The sequence below is a fragment of the Xenopus laevis genome, chromosome 5L (assembly GCF_017654675.1).
Source record: "Xenopus laevis strain J_2021 chromosome 5L, Xenopus_laevis_v10.1, whole genome shotgun sequence".
Lineage (NCBI taxonomy): Eukaryota > Metazoa > Chordata > Amphibia > Anura > Pipidae > Xenopus > Xenopus laevis.
In genome coordinates, this window is record NC_054379.1 from 136788991 (window position 1) to 136802416 (window position 13426).

General features: G+C 41.4%; 1 protein-coding gene across 1 annotated transcript in view; it reads right to left on the reverse strand.

Annotated features, from left to right (window-relative positions):
- gpc1.L (glypican 1 L homeolog) overlaps nt 1-13426 on the reverse strand; it is a 48788-nt gene that overhangs the window by 12439 nt on the left and 22923 nt on the right. Inside the window, exons 2-3 of the mRNA XM_018263912.2 lie at nt 4055-4213; nt 2016-2407 (exon numbers count right to left, since the gene is read on the reverse strand). Coding sequence (XP_018119401.1) covers nt 2016-2407; nt 4055-4213 — 551 coding nt within the window. The remainder of the gene's footprint in view (nt 1-2015; nt 2408-4054; nt 4214-13426) is intronic.

Sequence of the window (13426 nt, forward strand, 5' to 3'; positions counted from 1 at the left end):
AAGTCAGTACTGTCCAACTTCTGTGGTACCGAGGTCCTCTGCACTCAACCCATTATCAATATATTTAAGACAGAGACATTTTGTGCATACTGCTACTAAAAAATGCCTTACCCTTTAAACAAAACAGGGATTGTTTGTCCATATATTGCAATATATTTAAGATGCCAACTACGTCAAAGTCATCCCATATCTGGCCAGTCCTATGCTCAATTTTATCTGATTCATTAAGGCATTTTTCAGTAGCAGTATGCACAAAATGTCTCTGTCTTAAATATATTGATAATGGGTTGAGTGCAGAGGACTTCTTGTAGTTGACTATATGTATTTTGTGGTCACACCCTCATTGCACCCCCGCCTAATGGTTTTAAAAATTAGTGGTGAGCACAACTTTAATAAGGTGTGAACAGTTGAACAATGTGGGCAGTTTCAGTCTGGGTCTCAGGTGTGAACAGTTCAGGGTTTTAGGGGTGTGAACAATAAAGGTGTCACAGGTGTGAACAATGCAGGGAGGATCACACATGTGAACAATACAGGGAATTACAGTCTGAATTTGAGGTTTAAACAATGCAGGAACCTGTTAATCTCTGTAGTGAAACCTTTTAAAGTTTACACGTGGTAAACAGACACAGCAGGCAGACTTTCATGTGGGGGGCCACGGCCCACTGGCCGCCAGTTGGACAGCCCTGTTTTAAGTAATCCGGTTGGTCTCCTAATGCGCAGTCCTCCATGTGCAGTAGGAGCCAATTGGAAGCAAGTATGCTCAACACTAGATGTGTCTTCCAACAGGACGAGAGAACAGGGTGGCTGCATATACACATACTGACACCTTACAGATTTAAGGAACTGCAGAGGAAATAATGTCAGAATAGCATGAAAACTATGCAACTTCTCGCTTTGCTGCTATAACAACCACTACTTTTTTGTCAGGATTGGGTTGGGTGTTGGGTTGAGATCGGGGCTCAGTGCAATCTTGTCTAATTCTTCCACTCCATCTTCCATCTCAGCAAACCTATTCTGTATGGGCCTTAATTTGTGCATGGGGCCATTGTTGGTTAGACACAGGGAAGAACCTTCCCCAAGCTGTTGCCACAAAGTAGGAAGCACAGAATTGTCAAGAATGTAATTGTCTGATGTAGTGGCATCTGTGTCACGACAATGGCTGTGACCAGTGTCATACTGGGGTGTGTGGAGCTCACAGGAGATGCCACCTCAGGGCCCTTCACCCCAGTCGCTAGGTCCTCTGTACTGCAAGCCAGCACCACCACCCCTTCACCTTGAGTGTGTGCTCACCCCATACCTTTTCCCTTCTCTTTTTAGTTAAGATTGGGGGTGGTGGGTATAGCAAAGCACCCACAGTTCCCAGATGGCAGGCAGGCCTTGGTTGGTGGGGCCCATAGTTTTTCTTTCCTGGTGTCCCGCCGGCCAAGTCTAACCCCTGGCTGTGACTTACATAGCAACTTGCAATAATTAGAAGAGGTAGGCACATGCTTTTGGCCATATAATCTACCTATACATATACAGGTATAGGACCTATTAACCAGAATGCTTGGGACCTGGGTCTTTCCGGATAACGGGGCTTTCCATAATTTGGTTGTTCACACCTTAAGACTACTAGAAAATCATATAAACATGAAATAACCCCAATAGGCTGGTTTTGCTTCCATCAAGTACAAGGTATTGTTTTATTATTACAGAGAAAAAGGAAATAATTTTTAAAAATTTGGATTATTTGATTACAATGGAATCTATGAGAGACGGCCTTTACATAATTCTGAACTTTCTGGATAACGGGTTTCTGTATAATGGATCCCATAACTGTACAACTTTTTGTTAAGCATTACTAGGTTAATAAAAGAACTTACATATGACTAGTTGCATGATTATGTGGTTATTCATGATTCCAGGTAGCTGTTGGAGCTACAAATATGGGATCTGTTATATGAAACTCAGGTGCGAATAAATAAGTCAATAGCCCAATTTTGTAGCATAGATTGCTACAGACTTTGGTGACTTACCTGATTGGCTTTCCTGACAACATCAGCAGCAGCATTGAGTCCTTGCACAAAGGAACGGGCTGCAATAAATGCTCGGGCTGCTTTTAGCTTCACCTCTCGTGGGGTGTCCCCAAAGGGCTTGAGCTGCTCATATTGCTTCACTAAACAGTCCATGTACTCTTCTGAAAAGGAGTACTGTGTGTGCTGTGCCTTGAACACACGCTCCAGCAGGCGGCTCCAGAATTCCGTCAAGGCTTCTTCCAGGTTAATTCCGGAGCCTCTGTAATACTGACGCAGTTCTGAGTACAAGTCTTTGAATATTTTGCTATTTTGGCTATAAAGATCTCCATATTGGCTAGGGAAGCTTTCTTGAAGAACCCGCTCTGATGTATTCAGCAAGTCCTGGAAGTAACCTAGAGAAGAAATCAGGAGCAATTCTGAGATGAGTGTGATGGGTCAGTTGCTGAAACTTGATTTATCTGCCATATATAACTGTTTTGTAAAGACAAAACTAGCAAGACCTTCCTCAGCTGGCTGATGTACAAGAAGACAGGAGAGATTACGGCAGGACACCTCTCTTATGGAAGCATAATGTAATGTAATAAAAGTCTCAAAGTCTGACTGCACCAGGTCTAGTAACCCATTGCGACTAGGGATGTAGCGAACGTAGGAAAAAACGTTCGCGAACATGTTCGCGAACGTCCAGACCAAAATGCGAACGGTTCGCGAACGTTGCGAACCCCATAGACTTCAATGGGAAGGCGAATTTTAAAAGCTAGAAAAGACATTTCTGGCCAGAAAAATGATTTTAAAGTTGTTTAAAGGGTGCAACGACCTGGACAGTGGCATGCCAGAGGGGGATCAAGGGCAAATATGTTTCTAAAAAATCCATTGTTGACACAGCGCTGCGTTTTGTGCTGTAAAGGGCAGAAATCACACTACGTCACTCAGGTGGTGTTTCTGGAGACGGTATTATTATTGATATTTAGACAGAATGTGAAAAAGCTCACACAGCTAGGTGGCAGTGGTTTGAAGAACAGATGCAGATGAAAGATCAGCAGCAGGACAGACAGCTGCCCACAGCAGCTACATACAGAGCACTGCAGTAGAAGGTAGATTACTAGCCAGCAAAGCTACCTTACCTAAAATGTCCCTCAAATCCCTGCAGAGTTCTGTCCCTACAATACAGAGCAGTATCAAGTAGATTACTAGCCAGCAAAGTTACTATCAACTGTCCCTCAAATCACTAACAGCTCTCTCCCTTCACTAGCTCTTCCAAGCACACACAGGCAGAATGAAAAAAGGCTGCAGGGCTTCAGTTTATATATGGAAGGGGAGTGGTCCAGGGGGTGTGGGGGTGGTCCAGGAGGGAGAGCTTCCTGATTGGCTGCCATGTATCTGCTGGTCTGGGGGAGAAATGGCAAAAAAAAGCGCCAGCTAAGGCGAACCCAAATTGGCGAACGTTGCGTTACGTTCGCGAACATTCGGCGGACGCGAACGGTCGATGTTCGCGCGAACAAGTTCGCCGGCGAACAGTCCGCGACATCCCTAATTGCGACCATTCATACTTTTGGTTTCAGACTGGTGACTCGCTAGGGGTGATACCCGGACCCCTGATTGGGTTCCTAGACTTGTTGCAAACTTTGCACCTTAAATTACATCACCTTAATATAATGTTATATAAAATAAACCTGTTCTAGAATAGTGTTTCTTAAGATTTTTATGGCAGGGGCCCCAAATTAAGCTGCAAATTACACTTTCTGACCCAAAAGTTGTGTATTTTTTTTTTATTTTTATTTATTATTTTCTATTGTAGAAGGACATTTTACTGTATTCAGGGAGATTGTGGAGACCCATCGTGAACAACACAGGAATTCATATTTGGGTCCCAACCTATAGGATAGGAAACTCTGCTCTGGAGATACCACAATGCTTTTTTACATTATTTAACAAATCATATGTGGAAATATATGAATACGGTCCATCTTGGCTTTTGCCTCTGCAGGAACAGGATTGACCTTCCTAAAAGCTAATAAGTGTTGCATGCAGTAGGTTCTTACTGTCAAAGTTCCTGTGCTGTGTAGTGAGCAGCCTCTGAATAGAAGCACTGGATTCCCTCAGTTTGGATTCAAACTCCAGTCTGCTTATATTGGCAAAGTTCTCCTCCATCTCTGAGGTGCAGCAGGTGTAACCTTGAGGACAGATCCTCAGATGCTCTCCTGTATAGAAGAACACAAAGAAGAAAAAAAACGATTTATATGTGTTTCCAGCTGATAAGAGTCCTACATAATATTCACTCTCATAATCTTATATGGATTAAGAAAATTATATTATGACAAAATTGGAGAAACATGTTTACGTCACAAAATCATCTAATGACAAATTCACAAACATTTTGATGCCAGTTTGAGATCATTTTACCAAAATATTGGAGAAACGGTATTTCTGACAATTCCATTTTTATGAATTTGACATTATGAACCAAGACAAATAGTATTAATAACATCAAGAAAATGACATCAACTCTATTTTTTTCATAAGAGGTTATATGCCAAATTTGTGAGCTTTGCTGAAGGTTCTCCAAATCTATGAAAGTGATGCAAACATCAAAACTTCTGAATTCACACAACTGAAAAAAGGGTTCCTCCAATTTCACTTCCCCCCCCCAGGGTTGGACTGGGCGATAAGGGCCCACCGGGGCTGCCGCATCAGGGCCCCCGTGACCCCCAAGGGCCACTTCCCCAGTCGCAAATCACCCTTCCCAGTTGAAAACCCCACTCGCCGGCGCATACCTGTCTCACACCGTCATTTTTATGCAATCGGTCAGGGGGGACGGAGGTCAGGAGTGGAGGAGGTCAGGCTCTATGTAGCAGGTCTGGGCCGGCGCTGCATCGCTGGATACTGAGCAATTGGCTCCTCTGGAACATAATACTAATCATGCAACTAGAGGGCCTAGGGCCCACCAATGCCTGGGCCCACTGGGTTTTTTCCCGGCAGGCCAGTCCGACCCTGTACGCCACCTTTGTGTTGATGTAGACCTCAGTCCTGTTGGGTCTCACAACCACTTGTTTTTAATATCAAGATAATTGTAAACTTTTATTTTATAACGTCAAACAAAAGCAAAAGTCACACAAGTCACACAAGTCACACAAGTCACACAAGTCACACAATGCCTTATCCAATACAAGTAAAGGTCAATACATGGTAATAAACCAATAGGAATGTATTGTATACATTACATCACACATATGTAATCCAATTAAGGAATTCACTTTTTCTAGTGACTCTAATTACATGAAAAAATGCCTCCCCTTCTCTCCCCCCTTCTTTATCCCTCCCTCCCCTCTCTTATTTTCCTTAATTGGATTACTTATGTGTGATGTAATATATGGTTTAATACCATGTATTGACTTGTATTGGATAAGGCATTGTGTGATGTCATGTATGTAAATTGTATTGGTCATTATCCCCCCTATAAAAAGGATTGTGCAGAGGGGAGACCAACAGCCTATAAGTAAGTGCCCACCCTTAGCACAAAATGCGTCAGGAGTAATTATGTCCTAAAAAAAGATTTTCTACTTTTTTATATATTATTTGGGCTCCTCTGTTTCAAGTAACAGTAAGTCTCTCCCAACTTTTGCTTTGGTTTGACGTTACCAAATCATATGGCCCGTGGACTGGGGGCCCTTTTTGGGATGTGACCACTGTGTATGATTTTTTTTACCTATTTCACTTTTTTGAGACAAAAAATGTATATGGAACTCTGGATTATTGCCTAAAAAGTAGAACACCACAGCAATAAAGTAAATTAACTTTTATTTTATCCCTCTCTTTAAGCTGCGACAGGGGCCCCAGACAAGGTGAACTCCATACAGCTCAACATCATGATGGGACAAGGGAAATTTCTGACAGTTCTACAAAGTCTTTCAACAGGGTCTGGAACCCAAGGAAATGCAGTATATTACTTTGAAATTCACTATTAAGCATAGAATCCTGATCCCTAGATCAGAGTGATATTCCTGAATATAAAACCAGGCCTTGGCAAATGAAGAAGACAAGTGAGGCATCAAGATCTCTGGAATGTCCTTCTAGTATAGAGTGTCAGCCAGCCAGATAATCGATTCATACTACAAACATTGGGGTAACTCTGTGTAGTACAATAGGACATTAAAAAGGTTTCTGCTAAACCTAGTACCATAATGTACCAGGCACATGACTAGCTGGATACAGTTTCTGTTCTCATTTCAATCCATTTACCTAGTCTCCTGAATTTGCTGAGACAGTCTCAGAAAATACTTTTGGATCTCTGTCCACCATCATGGTACAGACACAGGGTCTAAATCCTCCGGTTTTGCAACCAAAAGCTTTGCCTGCGTGCTACTCTGAAATGGCACCTGATATCTGACGGGGCTTTTGGCCGGGGTCTTGAGGCTTAAAGGATCAGTAACATAAAGATTTTTAAAATTTGTTTCTTTTTAAGAAATTACTTCTCTGCATGCGCTCCTCTTCAGAAACGGCGACAGGGTGACGATCCATTGTGCGGTGCTCGATGGGAGGAGAAATCGAGTGCTGCAGGATGGATTGTCGCTCTGTCGCTGTTTCTGAAGAATGCAGAGAATCGGTAAGTAATTTCTTCATAACAGCTTTGCGATTTAAAAGTTAAAACTGTCTTTGTGTTTTATTTTCATTAAAAAGAAACAAAATTTTTTCCACAATTTAATTTTTGTTACTGGTCCTTTAAGCCTAGTCATTTCTACATTGACTTTTCAATTAATCCTTGAAAAACCTCTTACAGTATCATTTCTCACTCATCTGACATATGACTCCATGTGTCATCTCAATAATATTTATCAGGATTCAGCCCGTGACTAATGAATACTGCATGATGCCCCGGCATGATCTAATGGATTTTAAAGGGAAAACACAATTACTAGCATGGAAAGGAATCAATTTGTGTCCATATTAGAGCCCCTGTGTTAGTTTCTTGCATACAGATTTCCTACAGTTTTTTTTAAAAAAAATCAGCAGAGCAATCATTTCAAAAATAGGAGAGTTTTGATCCAACGCCACCCTTATTTGTTAATGATCCTGAGAGGCAGGTGAGGAACCCCAGACACTACAGTAAGGAGACTTCACCTTCCATCAGGAGACCCCCATATGCAGGTAATAAGCTGCCAACTTTCTCTGGAGGGGTTTGGCTACACATTTCACATTTGTTTTGATCAATTTATTAAAAAAAATGAACATTTTCTGTCTTGGCACAGAGTGATGTATAGCCTGATTTCATTAAGCATCCTACCTATAGCATAAGATTATACTGTCCAAGGGGAGGTCTACAGACTGAGGATGACTCTTGAAGGACATTATGGACCCCTGAAGGATATTTCTGAGCCCTAGATTGCTCATGGGCTCTACTGACGTCTTCATAGGACATGATCATGTTAATTCAGTTTGCCTCTTGAAAACATGATCTATTGGAATATCTGCACCACTAAGTTCGGCAGCGTTGGCAAGAGAGAAGTAAGGTATAACATTATTCTGATGCCTAGAAGGCTACATCGTTATTTTCGGTACCTCGGCAGGGAATGTAACCCTTCCAACTCTGATAGGCATGCTATATATTCCCCTCCAGTGTGGCCTATATATATATATATATATATATATATATATATATATATATATATATATATTCTCACTCTAATTGCTTTATACTTACACTGTAGGTTTGCTCGGTGATTAAGGTTCATTTTGCTGCTTAAATGGAGCACATGCATTTTCTCCCCGTTTAATTAAATCCACCTACAGAGTTGTGTTGATTTTAATTTCCCTTCAGACAGTTTGTCATCACAAAGACATTCGTTCTCTCTCCAGCGCTATAGAATTTCTTTGTCAATTGGCAAAAAATCAAACCCAGAGCGGCCCTTGTCCCTCACACATTATCGGGGGCAGTTATCTACGGTGCCCTTTGATCCAGTATAAAATCTTCCCTACCGTCGGTATCGGCAGGAGAACTCAGCACAATATCATTACACCGGGAGGTTATTAAACCCTAATGAAATGTTAGGTCAGAGATAAGAGATAAATTTATTCTAGCAACATGGCATTCGTCAGCCCACCCCATTTGACCTTTAGATCTTTAATACTATTGATTAAAGGGGAATATACTCCTTTTTTAAAGAATGCCGCATCTTTCATTTACAATACTGGGACGCCCCTTCTTTATACCTACTTTATGGTTTCAAATAAATGTCACCCTCATAATAATGGCACTCTCTTTATAATACCAGCTTTGACCATTTATTAGGCTGTATACTGAAGGATCACTATAGTGGACACAGTGGTTCCAATACCCATAACAAAGACCAGTTAGACTGAAATTTGGAGAAAATGCCAATTTGCCCAGCCTGCTCTGATGACTAGAGCACTATTGACCCTGTAATTACCAAATTGCGTTACGTGAATCACTTGCTAATGGTGTTAATGATGCATCAGTAGCTGCAATTTGCTTCGAATTAACAAAAACACGTATGGCAATTATCATTAGCGCGCAATTGCAGCAGATGCAACTGTTGAGATACTGGGATTGTGGGAGAAAACATGGTGAATTGCATCTGAAACGTGTATTTTGCACTTTGGTGCTCTTCTCAATAAGCTTTTATGGCCAATACCATAATGTTTTCAAATATTTGTTATGAAATATATATATTTATACAGCATTCTTCCTTCTGCCCAGCTGCTCAACTCTTATGCTCCTTAAGCCTGCCCTGGACTTTTTTTTCCTTCATCAGGGCTGGAATTACGGGGGTGCCAACCCCTAGTTTTGGTTCTGGGTAAGTGAAATGGACGTCCTGTAGCAGAGATCCCCAACCTTTTTTTACCTGGGAGCCACATTTAAATGTAAAAAGCGTTAGAGAGCAACACAAGCATGAAATTACCTGGGGGTGCCAAATAAGGGCTGTGATTGGCTATTTGGTAGCCCCTATATGGTCTGGCAGTCTAAAGGAGGCTCTGTTTATTCAACCAAAACTTGCCTCCAAGCCAGAAATTCAAAACTAAGCACTGGGAGCAACATCCATGGGGTTGGTAATCAACATGATGCTCACAAGCCACTGGTTGGGATCACTGTCCTGTAGGATGTGTGCTGGCAATTTTTGTCAATTCCCACCTTTGCATCACCACACAAGCATGAGGGAGCAGCAGGCCCGGATTTGTGGCAAGGCCGCATAGGCCCGGGCCTAGGGCGGCAAAAAAATAGGGACGGCATGCCGCCCAGCCGCATTATGGGGACGTGTGCGTCCCCATTCAATTACAGCAGCTGCGCCGGCGTTTTTTCGCCGGCGCACTGGGAAGGGGAGGTGAGGTGGGCGCTAGGACCGCGCGGCCTAGGGGCGCCCCTCATTGAAATCCGGCGCTGGGGAGCAGGTGGGTTTTCGGATTATTTAGCTTTACCTTCAGCAGCTCTCCAGTCTGCAATTTCAGCCAACTGATTGCTAGAGTCCAAATTACCCTAGTGACCATATTTTGATATGAATAAGAGACTTGAATATGAATAGGATAGGGACTGAAAAGAAAGATGAGTAATAAAAAACAGCAACATTTGTAGCCTAACGGAGCCTTTGTTTTTTGGATGGGGTTAGTGAACCCCAATTGAAAGCTGGAAAAGAGTCAGAAGAAGAAGGCATATAGTTTTAAAACTATAAAATAAATAAATAATGATAACTAATTGAAAGCTGCTTAGAATTAGCAATTCTATAAGATACTAAAAGTTAACTAAAAGGCGAACCACCCCTTTAATAGATAACTGTTTACAGGCACATGTAGGACTGTACAATAGGACTCCACAAATAGACCTTGCACTGTATACTGTACTTGAATAACCACCAGCAGGTTTAAGGTGTAAAGTGTATTTTTCACCCATTTTCACCCAACCTTGGAATTAAAATTTACTGGGGAGAATACTGTACATTTATACTGTAACTATATATTGCTATAATTTAGGGGGACCCTGATCAAATGTTCAAAGGAGGTTTGAATCAAAAAAGTCTAAAGTGCACATTTATATCTTTATTATCGCATCCAGTTATTGTAGTGTGTGACAAGTGAATCTGGTGAGGCAAATAGTATGACAGCCAAGCTCCTATATATATATATGTAATATATCTGGCCGAGCCTCCTGGCCAGACTATAGTCCCTCTGCAGATGAACTGTAACTATTGATGTGTTCATATCAATCTATCGATACACAAGCATTAGTCTGTGCTGTTTCCTTTTCGTACGACTGCGTGTTTCCAAGTTTCCAAGAACTGTTAACAAGAAGTAAGTCCCAGAGGGACAGGTAAAGCAGCAGAGACAATTGTTTTGAGTCTATCAACATAAACAGAAAAGAGAATTGCTTTTAATTGGGTAGCAATCAATTAAGGACACCCTGGTATGTGTAATTAAGCATGGAAGTGAAATCATACTATTGTACAAGGCTCCGAAGCTTCATAGGCTCCAAGGTAGAGCAACTTGCATATTCTGATTCCTAAAGAGGCGCATTTCATCCACTTCCTACTCATTCCTATGGAATATTAAGAAGTGTATCTATTATATGGTGAACTCTACTTGCACTCACTGATAAATGGGCTTCTAATTATGCCATAGGAATTCATCATTTCTTTAAATCTGCCCCTTATTTAATTTTATGAATATATTTAAGGTCACATGACTTTAAGGGGTGACTCCGTATACAGCTGATTGGCGGAAGAGTAAAAACTGGTTAATGGCTTTTGTTTCCAATTTGAAAGTCTTCGAGTAGCAACGTGCTGTGTTCCCATGGAATGTTCTCTCTCCAGACGACAGTGCATTGTCGTCTTCTCACAACATAAATAACAGGCAAGAGGGGGCCCGGAGGGAGAGGAGCGTTTATTGTATACGGCGTTTTCACTTGAACTTGGCCCTCTCCGATACAAAAGAGCGAATGATATTATAGAATAGGCACTGACCTGACAAAGAACAGGAAGGAAATGTTCTTTTTTTTTTATGCAGAAGGAGGGAGGGATTCTGTATGACAATGCCAAATAAAGAGGTCAGGCGAGTAAATTAGCTAGTGTTGGGGTTAGGGGAACTGTGCAGATGATTAAAAATAATGCATTGAGGATCGATTGAAGGCCATTTTGAATGGGATCCAAAGTCTAGTGTATAAGTATTGACATGAAGCCTTACCCACGCGTTTCTGTCTATGGCTTAAGCACAGAAAATCAACGTATATACGGCAGCATTGTCTAGCGAGGGGCCAAACCCATCTCATTAACAAGAAGAACTGTCATCGCTAACTTCTTTTGTTTAATATTAGCAATTCAATCCAACTTCAATCCTATGGATGCATATAGTATGCTATTCACTAGGAGCTAGTCAGCTGTGCTAAGTGAACCCGGGAAAAAGCACTCAAGAGGAATTGAAATGATGGTTTAAGGAAGCTACCAATAGGCAACTCCCAACAGGAGAGATTTATATCCCCATGTTTTGCACAAAAACATATTTTCCCACAAAAACAAAGTAGTGCTGCACAAACACTCTCACCGCTTTTTATAGCGTCAGGGTGCCGACTGTGACTCTGTCTGCTCAGGTCTAGTCCATATTGAAGAAGGTATTTCAGCAGCACTCCAATTTCGTGAATTTTTTTTATTTGTGCCTCAAGCAAAGCGACGTTTTGACCTTATCCAGCCCTTTGTACACAAGATTCAGTGAGTCATGTGACAGAAATGACATCACCACTCACTGTTTATAACTGATGACATCAGTACTCACCGTTCATAAGGATATCATTTACAAGGCTTTTGTGCATTATAATCATATACTTATATTGATGAAGTTTTGAAGAGGCTTGTTAAATCTTTATTATTCTCTCTGCCTATGAAGTAACACCTCCTAAAGCAGTGGTCCCCAAACTCTGGCATTGGCACTGTAGGAAGAAGGGGCTCAGCCTGAAGGCCAGTTAGAATGAGAATTGAGGAGGATGGCATTTTCTCTCCTGATACATCTGAAAGCCAAGCTTGAAGATCAGTTAGATTGAGATCTAAGGTGAAAATGTATTTGCTGTCGTAGACCTGAAACCATTCTTGCTCCCTACCTCTGTGGTTGAGTACAGGGATTCATCAAGTCCATCCAAGTGCCTGGCTGAACCTAATCCAATCCTAAAAATGATGTGAATTTTCATTACACAAACAAGGATGGTAATTTTTTTAAATCTAATTTTATTGAAACTAATTTATTACTTCCTTGCACTAATTTGCAAATTGAACTGTATTCGGCTGAATCGTTCATGATCTTTCATGATTTGGCCGAATCCCACAGTAGTGGATTTGATGAATCCTTAGCTGAGTCACATGAAAACAGCCTCTTTGTCCCTTAAACCTTCTATCATACCCCACGCTGCCCATTTCTTGCACCCGAGCCATTGCTTTCACTGTTAAGATACACCATAATTTAATATTTCACACACACAAAGACTTGTTCTATTATCACTAAAATTGCCTTACTATAAAGCAACCCTACCCAAGATCATTACCTTTTGTACCTAAGAAGCCAAACTATAATCAGTTATTAGAATTCGCTTATTATTAGAGAGCTTGCCTATTAAAATCCCATCATTTCAGCCTCTGCACTTAATGGTCCTCAGGAGAGTCTCTCATTAATAAAACAGTCTCACTGTATGAATACCTCGTTCTGTTTGCAATTTCCAGTGAAATACATTGATCCAGAAAATCCTAGACAGCAAGTCACGGATATGAAATGGCACAGATGTCTCTCTGTCCAGAGACACCTCTCGCAAGGCCAACTTGTCCCTCTCTCTCTTTCATTTATGGATTGACTCCTTAGCCTTTTTTATTTCATTACCTAAAACATAGTGGAATTATAGAAGCATTAATAATTAGCCGCTCCTGGGATCCATAAATATGACCCGTAACTCAGGGCTCGGCTTCTCTATTATATCACAAATTGCATTTGCAATTGATTTCCATGACCTCATCCACCATTCTGCAGCTCCCTACCTCGCAGACAACCATTAGCTCACACTGGAACACTTCAAAAGCCTCTCTGCCAGTCTTTCATCACTTCATCCTTAAAAAAAAAACCCTCCCAGACATTTCTGGAAATACAGAATAATTGTCATAGAACTGTTTGAAATGGGGAGTGAAAGGAAGCCGGTCGCGTAGAATGGGCGGGGGGCGAGTTTCCGATGCGCAGTCAGTGGAAAGCTCAAAATGCACGGGAACAAGAGAAAGGCACTTACCCACCCATGTGGATTAATAGGAGGATGAGGCGAAAAATCTCTAATTACTCAACTATAATTGGAATGTGATCCAGCCCATCAATTACACACATTTAGCAACACTCAAAATATGGTTATAACAAACAATATAAGGCTTTCCATCTAGGCCAGGCGCATA